Here is a 21125-nt window from a genome sequence, read left to right on the forward strand (position 1 = left end):
ATACTTATAAATAATGATTTTCTGACGCCCCCCTCTGACATAAGGCCCCCATCATAGAGCCGTAGATCATTTGCCTCAAGATACATAGAATCATAAATCATTTCTTGTGTATCCCGAGGCAAATGATCTATGATTTTGTTATAAGAGCCTAGGTCAGAGGAGGGCGTCAGATTATTACAACTCGATACTTATCTTAAGAATAAACTTCTATCGTTGTATTTGTTTAGACAGTCAGGATCATCAGTTTTCTCATATGAACTAATTGAATCCTAAACCATACAATTACATTCAAAATATTTAAAATAGAATCATTAAAATAACATTAAATTCTTATTACTCATAAATAGTATGGTGATTTCAACATCCCTCCACATTTCGATAAATATTTTATCCCTCAAAGTAGGATTTGCTTAAAATGAGACAGATTTTATCTGAAATTCGAGTGACCCAAATTAGAATTTAGTGGGTTTGATTCCATCAAGTATATCTGAATTAAAATATAATTCTGATATGAGTTGATGTCCCTTAACCCGAGTTGGACACAAATCCATCCCTATACCCAACGAGATCCAAATAATATGTTACTTTGCAAATTATATTTTTATATTTTCAAATCATTTTTCATAAAAAGATCTTGAATTCAAATCACCATTTGATCACATTTTAACAATTTTATTTAAATAACCTTGAACGATTTGACATCATCAAAAGAATTAATTAATTCTATCGAATCCGAATATGAATTTAATGAAAATAAAATAACTCAGATATGATTTTAACTAGTAAGATCGAAGTCGAATTCGGATCCAGATATGGAAATGGACATACTCATATCCGTCTCAAACCCAACCCATTTTAAGCCCTACTTCAAAGATTCGTGTGAGGTGAATACCAAGGACTAATGACTATATGAATATATTAGTACAAGTTCAACGAGTAAACTCCCCACATTAAGAAAAACTAATATGAATTGTTCATTAACAGGTAAGTCATAAGTAGGGTTCTCACATTTGAGTCAAAACGAATACAAGAAAATCCGCATCTATCCATCAACAAAATTTGATGTCTGAATTCGAATTAGATTATAATAATATAGAAGATAAATCATATTAACATATTATTTATTTTCACTTGAATGAGCTTTAATTTGATATTAGAAGTTTCTCAAGGACAATGCCAACAAATATAACCATCACATCATCACTAGTGTTTCCTCCATTTTAATCTCAAGAGATTTACATAACAAGAGAAAGATGATTACTAACCACAACATTGTTTCCAATATTAGAAGGAATGCCCTCAAAAGAGTTCTTTTACGTGTTGAATTACAACTCCTCAGCTTTTCTTGGACTATACAATTGCAAGTAAAATCCAAGAGATCACAAACTATTGCTCTCAGGGCCAAAATTAACCAAAGGAACATGAAAAAAAATAAAATATATGTTATGGAATGCAGCTAAGGAGGAGAAGTACTATTCATCGTCCAGCTCAAATCCACCAATCCGTTGTCGTCTTCTGTCAAAAACGGCACGGAAGGACTCGTGCTCGGCACGGAGTTGATCTTGAAACACGCTTCGTTTCTTTGTTTCCCAACTAATCTCAGCTGCAACCATAGTCTCCTCTTTCGATAATGGGTTTGCCTTCTGAAAGAGAGCAAGGGACTGATTAAGAGTTTTGACATCTTTATTAAGAGAACTATCGACATTAAAAGGTTCATTTATTGACCCTTGAAATAAAGTTATGCTATATCAATGTTTGATGACAGAGGAAGCATTATGTAAACGTACCAGTTTATAGTCAATAAAAGAAAAATCAAGAAGAATTAAGAAGGTTGATACCCATAACATGGAAACTAATTAACTACTCACATTCTGAATCAAACATGTCTACTAATCTAGGCTGAAAGAAACAAAATAACCAACATGATCAAAAATAGGTTACTAACCAAGTTGTATCCAGCACCAGGACCAATTACTAAACTCAAGACATCAGCTTTTTTTGCTGCACCTATTGAAAAACCAGTCTTGCCAACCTGAAATGAATAAAATTTAGTGGTGATAAATAAAAAATATAACTAGCTCCACAATAGTTCATTAAATAAATTCACTGCCCATGTCCTTAATATGATCAGATATAAGATGAAGGAAGAAATACAAGGGGCAATGTTGAAAAGCAAAATTACAATGGGCAAAGATAAAAGGCAATTCAAGTGAGCCATAGTGTAGTTCTAAATCAGAGCTTGAGCCCAGTGTGAGCCCAGTGTTTGTCATAATCATTGAGCCTATATTGAATGAAAATAGGCATGGTAAGTTGATGAAAAGCATATTATCCAAAATTTTCCTAACAATATATTCTCTCCCACGATGATTTGGTTGCGACAAGGCTGGAGATAGTTTTTGCTCAGAAGACGGTGCTCAATAATTTTGTGGTTCTCTGGGTGAATTGGAGAATGGAGATTTGTCCTCAGATGACGGCAATTTATCAGCAAATAATCTTATCAATTGCGAAGTACCTTTACCCTTCAAGGGCTCTTTTGTACTGTTCATTTTACACATGTGCACACACTCCACTGCACGCCAACCCCACAAAAAAAAATAGAAGAATGTGATAAGACTAGGGTCGTCAATGGTTCAGGTTCGGGTTTGGGGTCGACAGGCACCAATCCAATAAGGATCAGATCTGATCCAGAACTGATCTGATAAGTATGGGCTCTTAACGGACCAGGTTTTTATCGGATCTCAATATCAAGATCTAAACCCGATCCAATAACAGTTGGATTGGAAGATTTGAACTACACAATCTCAATAAACTTCATATATTTAAATAAATATATAATATAATTTATATAATTTCTAACATTTCATCGGATCAGGTCCTTATCGGAATCTAAATCATAGATCCAGACCTAAAGTTATCAGATCGGAATGGACAGGATTTTGGTCCGATCTGATCCATTGACAGCCCTAGGAAAGACATATAACAACAAGAACAAGTTCATCAAACAAAAATAAAAAAATGAACAAGTTTTAAATGATTATTTAAATGTGAACTAGCCCCCAAATCTTTGGGATAAGGGTTCTAAGTATGATGATGATGTAAAGGTGAAGTATCATATAATTAATGTATACCATGGAACACATACCTGGTCACCCCAATGAACAGATTTATCTCTCTTGCTATAAGCTTGAATCAACCCCGAAAGAGCATTTGAATTCCCTTTAACACCACCAGGCCTTTGAACATCCTCCTCATCCACATCATGTGACCATTTACTCCTCCTTATTTCTTTTACCCCTGTCGGATCATCCCCATCATCGTCCGATCTCTCCTCGTCCTTGAAAGAGCCTAAAGAATATCATGATAAAAGTACAAACAGAAGAATTTTGAAAAACTCAGATACAGTTTCATATAATAGGACAATATTATAGTGCCTTTGTAAAAAGAGTAACAAGGTGAGCCAACAACCTCATGCTTGGGAATCTTTCCAATATGAAATTCCAGGGAGATTTCAATTTTTTTTTTTCTCTTGAAATGTTATCATGAAGAAAAATACATATAACTACAGATTTACAGAAACACTACTTCCACAAATGATTTTGCTTGTTTCAACAATACAAATGAAGAAAGAAGGTAATAAATGGAAGCATCAACATATATTTCAAAAGTTTATAAATTTATTAAGATTAACATGAAACGATATACGACCACAACCTGAGAGGATGACCTGCAAAAGAATAAAAAAGCAAAACTCAAAGAAAGGCCATCCCTTACCCTCAACAATAAAGTTCCATCTGAACACATCATCCTTGAAAAGCATCTAATGTAGGGCGCAAATCAAGCTGACAAGTATGGTCTCTAATGGCATTTTTGAATTATAGTTTTAAATTTTTTCCATTTTCCATTTTTCTTTTTTCTTTAGAGTAATTTTAGGAGTCTAATACGAGTATAAATATTATTCTTATCACTTTCCTTTAGGTATTATTTTCAAGGTCAAAATTTTGTCGTATTATATTAATTTTAATGTCATTTGAAAGATTATTCGTTTACCTATCCAACGAGTTCAAGATTTTGCAATTCCAATGTGTTTTGAGAAAGTTATGGCCAAAATATTGATAAAATATCAGTTTTTCACAAGATTTGCATCTCAAGCCAAAAAAGTCAAATTTTAAATCATGTTAAAATTAGAGTTTGAGTCTAATATATGAGAGCCTATATATATATATATACTAGAGCTTGTCCGTGTTGTACACCTTGAGGTTAAGGGGTAAAAGAGGAAAGATAGTTAAGTTAGAGGGGTATTATTGAAAAAGGGGGGAGGAGAGGAAAGACAATAAAGTTGAAGGGGGAGAAGAGGAAATGCCATAAAGTGGGTTATGTGGACCCCACTCCCTTGCCTCAATCTTTATACCACACAAAACTGTAACAGAGTGGGGTCTACTATTGTGTTTTATTATATATATTGTGTTTTATTATATATATAGCAGGCACAGGCACAGGCATCATCTTCGGGATTTAAGGGGTAAAAGAGGAATGATAGTAAAGTTAGAGGGGTATTATTGAAAAATGGGGGAGGAGATAAAGACAATAAAGTTGAAGGGGGGAGAACAGAAAAGACAATAAAGTGAGGTTGTGTGGATCCCACTCCTTCATCTCAATTTTTATACCCCACAAAACTGTAACAAAATGGAGATGGCTACTATGATTGATTTTCTCAGTTTATAAATTTTAAAAAAAAATACAGTTTTCTTCTATAGATTTCTCAAGTGACTGGATATTGATGTAAAGTCATCTTGGAGTGAGTCCAAAAACCTGCGGAGGTACTATCTTCTTATATATCATTTTCTTCATCTTTTCATCTTCTCCATTTTTATTTTTATTTATTTTTAGCTCATCCCTATCCCCAACCAAATACTCCCTAAAACATTCCCCTAAATCAACAACCACCTTACCAAGCCCTTCTTGGTCCACAAGAAACCACCCAAACCTATCCAAACTCTTTCAAATCTTAGATCTGATTCTGAAATCTACAACCTTCAAACTGTCCCTCTATCAAACCTAACCTTATTTTATACCTCTAAATCTAGTTATAACACCCTATTGCAAAATTTCGTAATTACCCTATTTAATATAGTCAATTGGCCTTCTAAAACCTTCCACAATGGCCAATAAACTTTTGGCGCATAAAACCTTTTTTATAATTTTTTCTTTCTTCTTCACCGCCTATTTAGCCTTTTCCCCACCCTTCCTAAAGTAGAACAGACCTAGAATCAAAAAAACCTCGGTTATCCTACATCAACTTTGGTATCATAGCTTAAGTTTCTATTAATTTTAGTAACAAGCTCAAGGTTCTAGTGTCCTGCATCAACATTCTTCATAACGATCTATTACTATGAATATACAAGTCAAATCTATGAAAGTCTAATCATCATGCAAGTCTCATGATGGCATGTCAATAAAATTGCCAAAAATATACATTATGCGTACCATTGTCTAGTTATGGAAACCAAACCTTACTTAGATCATATGAAGGGTTCATAGAATACTAACCAAAGATTATAACCTCACTTAGTCACTATGTGTTAAAGATTATGTAACATTCAGATTAAGCATACCATCAGGTGCACAATCTGCTACATTTGGCTCCATAGTTCTCAAAAGGTCACTGTTGTGCGACCCAGGCAGTCCTTCATCACAGGACGTGTCCATATCCATGTCCACCTGGCAGGTACAGCAAAGAAATTGATTATCAAACCAGCCAAAATATCTTTTCTGAAGGAGGAATAAATTTATTAAGAAAATGACTGTTTTCTGAAGTTCAGAATGTTACTTTCTTAGGGGAAACGATATTAAAGTGAGAAAAATACTTCAAATTCTTTCTTCAATTGTCTTTTCCTCTTTTCATTTTTTATTTTTGATCAGTGAAAAAAATTGGAGCAAGGGAAAACAATAAAGAAAGATAAATACCCTCTAGTGATAGAGATCACTAGAAAAGAAAAATAGAAGGATACAAGGGATATAATAATTACACCATGATCAAAGATTCCAATCTAAAAGAATTCATCAAAGTGACATCCCTTGAAGTCTACTAAAATAGATAACTTTGCGAAGATGGCATTTGTAGGCCCCTTGTTATGAAAAATTCATTTATTCATATCAAACTAAAGAATATTCGATACACCCTCCCTCTTTAAGCTAACGCTTTCATGTACCAACACATATCAAACTAAAGAATATTCGATACACCCTCCCTCTTTAAGCTAACACTTTCATGTAACGTGGGGACATCATAGTCTACACTCAGTATTTAAGGTTCTTTCATTTATGTTCTAGGATCTTTTTGATGTTATAGGGTTTTTTTTTAATGGGCCATTTTAATGTTTAAATTAATAAGTTGCTGGCCCAAAAGTTTTTCTCATGTTTTCTTTTATTATTAAGTAGACCAACCACTTAAGTGGTGTCTTAGTTTTAAGAGGGTAGTTTAGGTAGTTCGCTTCTTCTTCAGTCACTAGGGTTAAGAACCATTATAAATGCGCGTTATGTAATGGTGTAATGTAAACAGGCATCATTGAATTTAAAACATAATAATAATTACAGATTTTCTTCACGAGAGCTTTATGGTGTGAATTCATTAATGGTGTGAGGCCATTACCCCCTTCATGTGATGCCAAAGTAAATAGAAGATGTGCCACTTAGCTAAGTGATACGACGTGTGGAGAGTTGTTCCCACGTCCTGGGTTCAAACCCCCTTGAACCCATACTTCTTATGCTAACGGCTAACCCATCTTTACTTATAAAAAAAAAGGTAAATACATCTTCTTTTTAAATATCTTTTTTCTGTTTTGGAAACCCTAGATCCATTCCCCAAACCATAAACCTTTGATGTAAATATGTTACAGCCACCTTAATCCTTCCATATTGCTGGCACACCTTCACAACAGCTAGAAAACTTGCTGCCCCTATTTCCCAAATACTTTCAACCCTGTTGTTCATCATTCACAACAACCCTATCCCTAATCGCACACCCTTTTAAAGCCTTAAACCTTCTTCAAGCCAATCTCAATCCTAACCGTACCACTCATCCTCTATTAAACCTTGTAATCCTTCATTCCTATGTGCTACCATCACAAAACAGCAGAAAAAAACCTTAGTTGAATCTGTCCTAACCCACTTTTACTCTAACCATACATACCATATTCACTAATCGATACATCAACAACCCAGCCAAGCCCTTATTGGACCACAAAAAAACCAACCAAGCCTACCTAGGCATCAAAAACCTATCCAAATTCCTTCAACACCCCGATCTGGAATCCACAGCCTTCAAAGCCTCCATCAGACATAACCCTACTCTATACCCCTAAACCTGTTAAGTGCACTCATGTATTGTCTCCCAAATATTTTTTCAACGTCTAGCCTCTCACCTCCCTACATCAACCAACGTTCAATGGGACCCTTCACCAGACTAAGGAGCTTCCATCGAATATGAAAGTTCAAAAATATCTCTTGCATACAATCTGAGCAAATGGACAACAAAAATGTATAAACGGTCCACATATAGAGAATGGTGAAGCCACAGCCAATCAAGTGGTTCATGGTTAGGGTCTTTTCAAGCATTGTTACCCTGGCAAAGAAGGGCTACCTTCGAAAGAATGGGAGTCTTCCAGACAAACTTGAATGGAAATAGTTTGAGATGGGAGTCTTTCCGAGCAACTTCCCTGTGTAAGGATTTGATCAAAAAATTGCCATTCAGGGAGACATATGAGGTCTATTTTACAATTGTTAAAATTTCTTCCAATGCCAAGGTCCCAGTTTGTCCCAAATAGTCAACCTTAATGTATTGCTTAATAAAGACTCATGTTGACTCTGTTAAGAGTATATTGAAGGAAAACCAAACTTCAGAGGGGAACCTTCACACCACAAAATCCACGTTGAATTGGATGCCATTCTAAAGCAAATTCTAACAATGCCCTTCCATATTTCCATCCCACAAGAAAAAACTGAGTCTAAAAAAACCACCAATTCCCTTCATCTCCATACTCGTGGTCAATCATCCTCCTCCAAAGATTGCCTCACTCCTCAGTGTACCTCCATTGTGATTTAACAAGCAACGCCTTGTTCATCTTCTTCAAGCATATCAGCCCAAGACCTTCTTCCCCTTACAGAATGCAAATTTTATCCCAAATCACAAGAACTTTATCTGGATTCTCCATGTCTCCACACAAGAATTCCAATCGATTGGCCACCGACATCTATGGAATGAAATTTACCGCTATGACATCTCATGCATATCACATGCTACTACAAATTTTCCACCTCCGTTACTCCATACTCTAAATATTGGATAGATTGACCAGGAAACCAAAAATAATTCTAAAGCATCTCAATAGGGCCTAGTAAAGAATATAACATCATCTGCGAACTGTGGGTGATAAGGTCATTACTCCCAGTTTATTTCCCATAATGATGCCCAATCTACAACCCTAATTGTAGTTAATGGACACACTTAAGGCATTTATGAATCAAGGCTGCCCATCATGTTTCAGCTAATTCAATCATACACATTTTAAATGATTGGAAAACATTGCAAGTGTTAAAAGTTACAACAGATTTAATTACCTCTTGGATCCCATCGTCTTTCAGATCATCTCCATGGAATAATGACTGCCTTGTCATGAAAAACAGGGAATTACAAGGTGAGTACAAAATCAGGTAAGTAATGCATCTAAGCATCTCTGTCGCAGTTAACAGAAGCAAAACTTCAAATATTTACAATTAAAATGTTTTGTCCTCATCTTAGATATTAGATCAACAAATTATAACAAACCTGGATCTCCAGTTGCAAGTATAAAGACGGAGCTTCTTCCCACAGTTCTGCCATTTTTCGAATGTCATCTGAAGTAAAACCATGTACATTCCTAGCAGCACAACCCTGTCACTCCACGATAACAACATCATGCCAAAATTACAAACTGATACAAACCTCCTACAATTTATACTATATAATACATATTAATGATGTGCAATAAAAGGTTGGAACCACACATAAGGAGGAAAAGTTTAACTTTGGGACTTAAAAGCCACCCAAAAAAAAAAAAAGAGAGCAACCTGTGCCTGTCACACACAATGGTTGATCTATCACATTTGGATCACCTATGTATATAATATTAAACTTGGTCTCCAGATATTAGAATCAATGTACTTCACTGAAACGGGAATATCAGTCCTGCATTGCCACTATTTCGCAATCTGGCAAATCATACTTTTGTGAATAAAGGATCAAATTCTAACATGAGGCTTAGCTTGCAGTGAAGCTGAACATTGAACACGTAACAATGTAACCAATGTTTTAAATGAAATAATAATTTTCTCAGGATAACATTCACCGATGACCCAGTTCAGAATGCCTGCTAATTGTAAATTAATATATCTACTAGGGAATAAATATAACGGGAAACATTGTTCCAATGCCCAAATATCTAAAAACAAAACCTCCAAACATTTCTCAGGCCTACTCCAACATTGTGTCTAAAAAATAAAGAACGGACAATTGGAACAGAGCAAAGAATACTCACCACGGGATCCTTGTACGTAGCTTCTAGCAAGTACACTTCATAGCCCGACCTCTGATACCAGCAATAAATAACAATGAGCTAAAGATAATAAAGCAACAATGAATGTTCCCCAAGCAATTGCTTTGTGAGTTCAAAGATTTAAGCTAAAAGAAAATAAATAAATAAAGCATAACTACGGCAGAATCCAAATATCAATGAACAATTTGCAATGGTGGTTTTATATTAATTGTTTCTTCATCATTTTGTTCAGCTCACCAAGTACTAAAGTAGGCACATAGTAAATCTTTGATAACATTTAGCAGGAAAAAACATAAAAGAAAAAGTGCTCGTGCATTCACAAAACAGCTCAAACATATGAAACTAGAAGTCGTCGCATAGCTCAGACTTCTGATCATAACAACTACTACAATCCATTGAAAGCTTGAACTTGAAAAAGGCTCAACAACGACTAAATTAACTAGTGAAGTTTGGACCTATGGGAATTTTAATCGTTGAAATCTTCAACAACGTAAACCACAAAGTTACCCCTAAAAGGACAGTAATGACTTAACCAAAGCTAATCATGTGCTTTACTCCAGGGAGTATCAGATCCTAGCACCACCTGACAAGGAGCATAAAATGGGAGACTAACTAAATACATAAGACAAAATTAAATAAATAATAAAGACGTTAGGCAAAAGCCATTCGGAAAATTTTTTTGGGATGACTGTTAGGACAAAGCACAACCTAGTATTAATATGAAAGCGACACTTTTGCCCAAAGTTGTCCCATATTCGTTCACAAGATCTGAAGGATGGAAAACCAAAAATTGGCTCAATTCATTATAACCACCCAAAATAACATTATTATCATGTATACAGCCTTACCAAAATCATCCTCTTGTTCACTACAAGTGCAAGTCACCAAAAAAGGCCACATTCAGGCTCCAGGAAATAGAATCAACAAAACTAACCAAACATTCCAATAGAATCTTCTCAGAAAGTAATCCCTAGGAAAATTTGGTGGTAACTAGGGAACAAGAAAATGATGCAAAAAAGTTTTGAGCTGGACATACGGGGATTGAAGATTTTCCTTTCTATCTGTCTTTATCATTCTTTTATATATATAACCTCCATCCTCTTTCACTACTCTTGGTGATAAAGGGTTCATTTTCAGTATTATACCTAGCTGTGAAGTCCGCCTTGGACACAAACACAAGGGCTAGGAATCTATATTTAGGCATGATATGTCCATGGCCATGTTGAAATACAAAATATAGCAAACGGAAGCAGGCACAACAATAACTTAAAAAGAAACACACACGCACAAAAAAAAAAGGAGAAAAGTATCCAATAATTTGGAAGAAACAACAAATAACTAAGAGAAGTGGAAAAGGTGGTATTAAAAATATCAATAAGCAAATGCAACAAAAAAACTTGGTGTTCGTCCAACCACAAGGGCAATTATACCAATAAAAAAAAGGGGGAGACTATAACAAAGATTAAGAGTCTTAGAACTGTTGAACATTTTCCTGACACATGAAAAATGCGAACAGAAATACTCACAAATACTCGGATGTTGTAAGAAGAGAGAATGGAGGGTATACCTTTGCACTTGCCCAAAACTGAGCAAAATCGGCTACCCGCAGATTGCGGTCATCCACTAAGACGAGGCACACATGCCAGCAACAAATGGGTCAATTGCCAAACAAAACTGCATCTGTAGTTAGTGAAAATGAAGGCAGTGCACAGGCACCACATTCCACCACTTAATCTATAAACATTGAAGTCGCTGAACAATGTAATGGGCTAGCATAACTACGAGAACCTTTCAACAATTTCTCTTCTACACACATCTCAGGCTAACTATTTTTTAAGAAATTAAGTGCTCATTCAATTTCCTAAACCAAATGGGCCTACAGAGAAAACTATTTTGAATTGGAGCTGGCACTAGTATCAGAAGCATTTGAATACCAAAAGTACACTGCCCCAAAACATTTATACCTACATGTCTCAGACTAAAAGAAACTGCAAGACTGGAAAAATGAAAACAATTCCCAAAATGGGACACAAGACTATCACATCTCGGAGCAAATGAAGAATAATAACAATAAGAAGTAGTTAAGACATGTAGAAAGATAAATAATGCCATATGGTGCCACTGTGCAATGAAAGAAAGATATATAATGCCTAATGGTGCCACTGTGCCAGGACATTAAGGACTTTCTGTTTTCATTAGAACTTCAGTTCTTATAAGATCCATACCAATTATAAAGGTGAAATTACCCTCCTCCAGGGTCTTCTTGAATGCTTTCAACATGCTTGACTGATAAGCCTGTCATAGAGGTATGCAATATCAGGGTCTGAAACCATTATAACAGGCGTGATCACGTACAAATATTTCTAGAAATTCCATAGTACATACACTTAAAGATAATATTGCAATCATGGTTCTAATTCAAAAGACAGAAATGGAATTTCAAAAATAAAAATATAGTGACAAACAGGTAGAACTTCTTTAGAACAAAGTATTTCACATCAAAACAGTCAAGGCAATAGATAGTGTTTAAGTAAATTTGCAGCAGGTCGTAGTTGTGATTTAAACTACGAACATTCTATTGATGTACAAATCAACGCACAAACAACAGTTGTCGTGGGGCATCCATGCTACATATGTAAAATACATTGTAAATAAATCTTCCTAGATTGTCATACTCTGATTCCAAACCAACAAAAAAAAAAAGATTTGCCCATACATAAATAAAGCATCAAAACATAAAAAATTGAGAAGGATTTGAACAAAATTCTGCTTGAAAATTTAAATTTTGTCAAATAAATGAAATACATAAAAATACAAAGAAAAGACAAATAAAAAGAAGAGAATACAGAATTTTTTTTGCAATTGAAGAAGATTAGAAGGGTTCTAGAAAGGATGGCCAGCATCACCTCCTCCATTTCAGGTTCATAGCAGTACTCCATCACCTTCTTTGTAATTCTTTTCTTGCCTTTGACAGAACCAGAAAATTTGGAACCCTCGCTCTCCTCGACCTTAGAACATTAGACAATAAACGAAAACACAAGAATCATTCGAGCGAAATCACGAAAAGTATTTCACCAGTGAAGATGTGGGATATGTGTTGAGCATCAGCAACAAACAGAAAACTGGTAGCTCACCTTTTCAACTTCAGTCATGAAATAGTCATCCATGGAATGAATTCGAGGTGCGTTACCCCCATTTTCAACCTCAAGATCACGCAACATCTTCGCTAAGTAGCTCTTTCCACTACCTGATAAAAGTAAAATATAAAGCAATCAATTTCCCATATACATGGTCATATGAGTAAACAAACATTCTCCAAATAAATTTATACTTTTGTATGTGAAGCATTATCGAACTGTGGAAGATAACAAAGAGGAGATAGAAGAATGCATAAAGGTAACAGAGGTCCCAATTAACACAAAATTCTTATAACAGTTCCAAAAGACCATAATCACATTTGTTTCCCGATGGCCAGGATAAAAGAAAATTTGTAAAAGGGTGTGTGATGCTCAGACACGCAAATCGTTCCAAGATTAAAGCCTTTCACCACCTTTGGAAAGTGGGTGGGTGGGTGTGGGGGTATATACATATGGAGAGAGAAAGAGAGAGATTTGTCGTACCTCAAAAGTAGAAATTGCTCTCAATCAAGGGGTTGTGGACTTTTATACAAAGCTTTACTCAGAAGATCATTTGTCAAGACCACTTTTAGATCGGTTGGATTTTGATGCTATCTCCTCGAATCAACCTGGGTGGCTCGAGTGCCCTTTTGAGGAAGAGGAGGTTTGGTCAGTGATGTCAAGTATGAGTAACAATAAAGCTCCGGGGCCGGATGGTTTTTCGATGGGTTTTCTCAATGCTTGCTGGGAGGTAATTAAAATGGATTTAATGACGGTGATTGTAGACTTCTTTACAGATGGATTCTTAGATTTTGGTTGAAATGGAACCTTTATCACTTTGATTCCTAAGAAAGAGGGAGTGGAAGACATTGTTGATTTGAGGCCCATTAGTCATGTGGGTGTTACTTATAAAATAATTTTGAAATTGATGGCGAATAAGATGAAGGTGGTTCTAGGCGGTATTATCGGGCATCAAGGAGCCTTTGTTAAAGGTAGACAAATTTCTAGATGGGGTAATGATTGCAAATGAATGTATTGATTCAAGATTGAAATCGGGTTCTCTGGGGATTGTTTGCAAAGTAGATCTTGAAAAGGCATATGACCAAATGAGTTGGAATAGCGTGAGGTTTTTGATGGGGCATATGGGCTTCGTTCAGAGCTGGATTGATCGGGTCATGAAGTGCGTTTCCACAACGTCCTTTTCGATTTTGGTTAATGGGGAGCCGGCCGGTTGCTTCAAGAGTTCTAGAGGGCTTAGACAAGGTGAACCCTTGTCTCCGTTTCTTTTTATTATTATGGTCGAGGCTCTCAAGAGGATGGTGGGTAAGGCAACTATTAACGGGGACTTGTCAGGTTTCAAAGTGGGATCCCAAGGCATGGTTGTTTCCCACCTTCAATTCGCGGATGACAAATTGATTTTTTTTTATGCTTTTGAGCGTCAGGTTCTATTTTTGTGTGGTGTTCTTATTTTCTTTGAAGTTTTCTCAGGTATTCCTTTGAATTTAAGCAAAAGCAAGGTATTTCCAATGGGCAAGCTGGTTGATATAGAGATGCTTGGAACGACAACGGGTTCGCAAGTAGGGTTCTTACCTACGAATTTTCTCGGGTTACCCCTAGGTGCAGCTTAATCTAGCATTGCAATCTGGGATCAAATTTTAGAGAGAGAGAAGGTAGAAGACTGACCTCGTGGAAAGCAAGGTATTTATTAAAAGGGGGAAAGCTAACCTTGTCAAAAAGTACTATGATGAGTATACATACCAGTGTACTTTCTTTCACTTTTTACCATGCCAAGTTCGGTGAAGAAGAAATTAAGCAAGTTGTTTAGAGATTTTCTTTGGCATAAGGGAGACAGGAGCAAAAAGTTTCATCTTGTGAATTGGAAGAATGTTTGTCTTCCAAGGAAGGTAGGAGGGCTTGGGGTCCGGAATTTAAAAATAATAAATCAAGCGTTATTAGGGAAGTGGTTATGGAGGTTTGGCACAGAATGCACTAGTCTTTGGAGAGAAGTTATATCATCAAAGTATAGCGAAGGGAGTTTCGATTGAGTTAGTGGTTCTCCCCAGTTGGCTTTTGATTGTGGTGTTTGGAAAGGAATTTTAAAAATCCTCCCATTGTTTCAAGACAAGATTAGTTTTAAAATTGGGAATGGGATCTTGGTCAAGTTTTGGGAAGATCGGTGGTATGGCTCTAGCCCATTAAAGGACCAATTCTTGGATCTATTTGCCTTATCATTGAGGAAAGGGGAAAATGTGGCTTCATTCTTGAGACATTCGAGCACTGGTATTGCTTGGGATTTTGGCTTCAGACGAGTCTTTAATGATTGGGAAGTGGAGCGTGTGGGTAGGCTCGTTGTAGGTGTAGAGTCGATGACCTTATCGTTGTCGGAAGTGGATACACGCATTTGGGATCCGGGTAGAAATGGCTTATTTACGGTTAAGTCCTTTATTGCAATTTGGTGGGGATGTTAACAACCTCTTTTCTTGTGGTGGAGGTCTGGGGTCCTAAGGTTCCTTCTAAAGTTGCTTTCTTTGTGTGGGTAGCTTCCTTAGGTAAGATCTTGACCATGGATAACGTTATGAGAAGAGTGTTTTGGTTAACTTTTGTGGGTTATGCAAGGAGGATGGAGAGTCAATTGACTATTTACTCAAACATTGCAAGGGAGCTACAGAGATCTGGTCTCATTTTTTTAGGCAATTCGGGGTAATGTGGTGCACTCTAAGGTCCTTTCAAAACTAAGTGGAAAGTTGGCTACACATAGGGCGGAATTTTTCTGCTTTTAAGAGAAAACTTTGGAGCATCACTCCGTTTGCAATTTGCTGGGAAATTTAGAAGGAGAGAAATCTTAGGACCTTTGAGGGGAAAGAGTCCTCGGTTCAAGGCATTATTTCTTCTATTTTAGGGACTATCTTTTTGTGGAACAAGGTTTTTGACGAGTCAAAGGGGGTTTATTTTGAAGACTTCATAACCAAGTGGGATTGGGTGTGTAGCATTATTGTTTAGCTGGTTATTATTCTTGGTGTGTCTTGGTCGCTTTGTGTGTTTGTGTATCTTTTCTTTCTTTTCCTTGCTTATTGCTAGCATCATGGTCTCCTCAACCATGCTATCAATAAAGATCTTTGATTTATCAAAAAAAAGAAAGAAATTGCTCTCATTAGGAAACTACTACTGAAGTAAAAGATTTTCCAAATATAATAAAATGAAAGGGTTTGCTGCCTATTTGCCTCTTAGTTAAAAACAAGAGATCAATATTTCGATAGATGAAAATTTTATTAAAAAATAAAAAACGGAACTAAAGGGAGTGGCCAAGCTAGCCACCCTACAAAGAAATCAAAAGAAAGCACAAAACGAAAGGAGGAGAAAGGCCACTCTCCACTCAATCAGCACATATTACATCAATCTGAATACATTTTTTTTCTTCCTTCTTCAGTCAAAACACACAAAAAAATGACTCATTAACACCATAGCTCTACACTACTACACTACCTAGTCAAATTTTCCACCAAACACATTTCAATTCTAACAAGATATCGTCCTACATCACATAGAACTTGATCCTTCTTAACCTTGGTAACAATTAATGTCTCACTTTTTTAGGTTTCAAAGAGGTATTTTTCAAGGATTTTCTGCTTAAATGGGATCTTTTGTGCATAGATCCAGGATAATTAGTGCTTTTATCAGTTGTATCTATGCAGGTCTTCTCGACCTCCATCATTATCAATAGTCTCATTATACAACAAACAAAAAAGGTTAACGTCAACTTGATAATAGTCGGACGAAACAAAAAAGTACCAGAAGGAGCCTCCAAGTTTTGATCTCAGGACTGTAGTGTTATCACTCACAGATTTTACCATCAAACTGAGATGGCACCTTCAAAACAATATATTATTATTTTTAGCAAATAGTAAATTGCCAGCTTAATATTTGTATTAGATTCCATTTTATTGTTAATCTGTTTTTATAAAAGTTGTAGTGAATATTTCTTAGTACTCATCTGTGGTTTCGCATATATGATTTTGTACACAGACTTGTAAGGTCTACATGAAGATAACTTTCAGGTTACTTTTTGGTTGTACGGTCACCATAAGAAAGAAATCATACTCTTCAAGAATTGGTCAACTCCGAAACTTCTAAACCTAAGTGGACGTAGGCACTATAAAAGATGCCACGGGAATCACCCTCTCATCAAACTTTGAAGACTTTTTGTTTAGGTGGGGATATTGTTAGTAGTGAAAGATGGTTTTTTGAGGACTTCTCGCCCTCTCATCAATAAAATAAAATTTAACTTATCAAAAAAAAAAAATCGGTAGCATTTCATTCTTCAATGTGATTGCTTCACAACTTTTTTTTTTTTTTGATCGATTGATTGCTTCACAACTGCCACTAAAGTTGCAATCAACAAATTATTTTTGAAAAAAGAAGATATTAACAAGATCAGATGATATTTTGACGTTGGAACAGAGGACCTGGAGAAACTAATAGCAACTTGTTGAAAAAGGGCATCTCATCTCAATTCACTTTTGCAGGTTGTGCAAGGTGGATGGAGAACAATTAATCATGTCCTTATTCATTGTATGTTGGCATCCAAACTTTGGTCCTATTTTCTAGGATTGTCCAGGGTGAAGGGTTGCTTTCCAAAGACTTGGTGGATTGTAGAGTTGGTCTCAACTGGGCGTGGGTTTCTTTGCTTTTAAGAAGAAGTTGTGGAGCCTTGTTCCCTTTGCCAATTTTTTTTTTTTTTTTTGGAGGGGGATGTGTGTGGAAGGAAAGGAAAGGAACACAAGGGTTTTCGAGGGAAAGAAAGAAGTTCAAAAGATTATCATTGAAGTCTTAGGTCTTTTATTCCATTGAAGCTTGGTTTTTATTAAATCTAGAGGGTTCTTTTTTTTAGGACCAAAAGGTCCGTTGTGATTGGGTCTGCATCGGTCGAGAAGTCCCTAAGTGATTTTATCGTCTTTTCCTTTCTCCCATTCTCTGTCCTCCTTTTTGGAGTGGTCTGCTCGACCATTCCCCTTGGTTAATAAAAATTTTCACTCATCAAAAAAAAAAAAAAATTGCTCCAACTAGCAAATGGAATCAACAGGACCCATATGCAAAAGCAGAGATGCACGCAATGTCATCCCGACCCAAAGAGATATGAAAGAAAATTTCCTGGAATTGGAAAGACAAACACATCCAGCAAGCCTTAATGTAAAAGCAGAAACAGTATAATATTTATTGAGATAAGAATTGGGTCTGCATCGGTCAAGAAGTCCCTAAGTGGTTTTATTGTCTTTTCCTTTCTCCCATTCTCTGTCCTCCTTTTGGAGTGGTCTGCTCGACCATTCCCCTTTGTTAATAAAAGTTTTCACTCATCACAAAAAAAAAAAAAATAAATAAACAAAAAATTGCTCCAACTAGCAAATGGAATCAACAGGACCCATATGCAAAAGGAGAGATGCACACAATGTCATCCTGACCCAAAGAGATAAAAGAAAATTTCCTGGAATTGGACAGACAAACTCATCCAGCAAGCCTTAATGTAAAAGCAGAAACAGTATAATATTTATTAAGATAAGAATGAATATGAAAACCTGTAAATGATTACTCTTTTTGTCACAACATAAATCATTTAGTATTCGAGAAAAGAAGCTATACCTGGGAGACCTCGAAGAATGATCACAATATGATCGGGACGAGTAGCTCGATGTGGCTGCCTAAATAGGTGAGAAGCATCAATAACCCTTGGTTTATCTGGTGACGAATGCTTTGGTTGACCTTCAAGAGTTGATGTATGCAACAAAGGAATGGTAGCTGATGAACTAGCTTGAAGAGGATACACTGAAAAGGATGAGTTGGGCAGTGAAGATGTAGGATGCATGTGCAATGGAGGTGGCCTTGGTGGATCAACCGGAGGAGATGGTGGTGGCAAAGGAGGAAGCGGAGGTGCAGGCACCTGACTCTGCCTTGTCGAAGACACGTTTTGTAAGTAAGCTCCTTGTTTGTTCACATTCAGTGCACCACATTGTTCTAAAGAAAGCATATTATTATGTCCAAATGATGCTGAATTGTCCTTCAACGGTGGAGGTTCAACTTCATATGGCTGTCTTATATCGCTTTGCTGGCCATGGAAATGAAGATTATGATTGTTTTCATTATATGGTGGGTTCGACATTGAAGACACGTGGGACATAGCCATGTGAGAATATTGGAGTTCCTTTGTTGGGTTAAATTCTTTTGGTCCAAATGGTTGGAAATTGTGGGTATGGTACCTTTCACGTGAATGATTCCCCCAATTCACGTGTTGATATTCTTCTTCCCGGCGAAGATTTGACGGGTCTTGACTTTGTCGAGAAGGATTAACATAGAAAGAGGCATCTGTTGGGACATTACTAGGTTCGTGCCTCTGCAAAGAAGGATTCTCGATCTGACCATAATGAGAGTACGAACGTTCATTCTGCAAATTTGATATAGCATCCTTACCACTTCCTTCCATGTTCCTCAATTTTGAATCATCCACGACCGATCGAAACCCATTCACATTACTTTGCATTTGTTGCTGAACAAAGCCCGAACCGTACTCCCCTCTAAGAAATTCCTTCTTGTCGTCAAGTACATTGTCACGCACGACATGGTACGTGGAATCAACGACAGGCTCAGGGTGCAACATCGGCCCCATTCTATCAACAGAACCAAACCTTGGCTCACCCAAATTGTTTCTCTGAAATATTGGTTGCCAATCAGTTCTCCTTGATTCATCAAAGTTGCCACGCTCCCCAAGTGAACTTTCATGGAAATACTCATTCAACCCATTTTCCGGTTCAGTGAAACCTCCATGAACAGAACCCACAACATTGGGAGGTCCCCCGTGATTACGGACCAAATTCAATCTTCGTTCATCCTCTAATGAGATTCTTGTTGGGTTTGAATTATAACCACCAATTGGTGGAACCATCTCATATACTCTCATCCTCTTATGTGTTCTATCGCTCTCGACGACTTCTCCTCTCGTAAATCCATTATCTCTATAATCAAAAGGTGGCGGTCGAATCCCATTAACCATTGCAGGATCCACCATTTGCATCGAAGCTGGAAATTTCCTAAACGAATCTCTCTCTAAATTCTGATTTCTACTCAAAGATTGAGAGATTCCATAAACTTCGTTTGGACTCCCATGGATCGGCCTTACTGAATTAACACGATTATCGAATTGCGTTAAAGGGGGAGGCATCGCTCGATTATCCCAAAAGGGATCAAAATTTGGTCTACGAAACGAGGGATCGTTTGGGAATCGATGGAGAGCTTCGCCTCCGAAAGCGTGTCGATCGTAAGGGAGAGGTTGAGGGCAGAAAGGAAAATGAGAAATTGAACATGTAGGGCAGATGTTACCTTGAATTGGACGAAACCGCCACGATTCTTCCATCTAGTTCTCGATCTGAAACAATCGATAGCGAAATTCGATCAAAATTAGGGTTTAGATTGTTGTACACTATTTAGGGTTTTTGTCGGAGAGCAGGAAGAACGTAGAAGAAAGGCTGTGTTGTTGTATCATTGCCCATGTCACGTGAAGAGCTGAAGAATACTTAAGGAACATACGCCGTTACACTTAACGGAGATTTGGCTTGGGCCGGGTTGAGATCAACCCGCCGCACAACCCAAACCTGACAAACATCAATCCACGTCCATGCCCAACCCAACCTCGGGCATGAAATGTTCAACCCGAATCCAAATCCGAACCCTACTTAAGTCGGGTTATTCAACATACATTCCTCATTAATACTAGATAATTTAATATTCGTAAGAATTTATACAGAGATAAGTGGCATGTAAAACAACTTAAAATTTACAATTATTTTTCTAAAAAATATTTTTCACAATTATTTTTTTTTAAATGTTTTTCAAATTAATTTATGCATATAAAATTATACACAAATTTAAAAAAGAAGAAAATAATAAGATTAACTAAAATAATTATTAACAAAATAAAAATATTTAAAATTATAATATAATCATTGTATAACAATGTAGAATTACACTTAAAACAAAATATTAATAACAAATATTGATTATTTATCCAATGAAAATAATTAATCACAGATTAATTTTGAAATATTGATAAATAAAAGTATAAATATTGAAATGTGAATTATGAGTGTGAAAGAGACCATGATAAGAAATATTTTAAATTATAATCACGTTAAGTTTGGGTTCAGGCAAATCAGGTTGATTGATACATATGCCTGTGCCCAACTCGATTTGAGTTGGATTTTTATTTTTTTTGTTGCTCGAACCTGAGATCGGACCCAAACTAACTATGCCCAGACATGACTCAAGATTGGGTTCAACCTAGCGTGTTCATGTTTTGCCCACCCAAGTTGCAACCCTCGATTTTAGGATTTAATTTAGAGAGATTCTACTAGCACCCCATTTTTTACTTATTACA

The 21125-nt window shown here is 36.4% G+C and overlaps 1 protein-coding gene across 1 annotated transcript; it reads right to left on the reverse strand.

Annotated features, from left to right (window-relative positions):
• Positions 1 to 1234: 1234 nt before the first annotated feature.
• LOC147405741 (P-loop containing nucleoside triphosphate hydrolases superfamily protein) lies at positions 1235 to 20242 on the reverse strand. Its single transcript, XM_086433572.1, has 12 exons — positions 18341 to 20242; positions 12725 to 12837; positions 12497 to 12598; positions 11816 to 11885; positions 11158 to 11213; positions 9573 to 9623; positions 8825 to 8929; positions 8617 to 8661; positions 5613 to 5718; positions 3143 to 3345; positions 1946 to 2032; positions 1235 to 1643 (listed from the first exon to the last, which is right to left on the reverse strand). Exons 1-12 carry the CDS (start codon positions 20103 to 20105, stop codon positions 1473 to 1475), a joined length of 2874 nt encoding a protein of 957 aa, XP_086289698.1. The 5' UTR covers positions 20106 to 20242; the 3' UTR covers positions 1235 to 1472.
• Between the last annotated feature and the right edge of the window lie 883 nt (positions 20243 to 21125).

This window comes from Akebia trifoliata, chromosome 3 (genome assembly GCF_017979445.1).
Source record: "Akebia trifoliata isolate Shusen 1 chromosome 3, ASM1797944v1, whole genome shotgun sequence".
Classification (NCBI taxonomy): domain Eukaryota; kingdom Viridiplantae; phylum Streptophyta; class Magnoliopsida; order Ranunculales; family Lardizabalaceae; genus Akebia; species Akebia trifoliata.

Excerpts from the sequence above, each read along its gene's own strand:
- LOC147405741 (XM_086433572.1), bottom strand. The coding sequence starts at position 20,105 with ATGGAAGAATCGTGGCGGTTTCGTCCAATTCAAGGTAACATCTGCCCT. Across the intron at positions 8,930-9,572 it reads CTACGTACAAGGATCCCGTG|GGTTGTGCTGCTAGGAATGT; the intron begins GTGAGTATTCTT and ends GTGGAGTGACAG. Across the intron at positions 1,644-1,945 it reads CTGGTGCTGGATACAACTTG|AAGGCAAACCCATTATCGAA; the intron begins GTTAGTAACCTA and ends GCTCTCTTTCAG.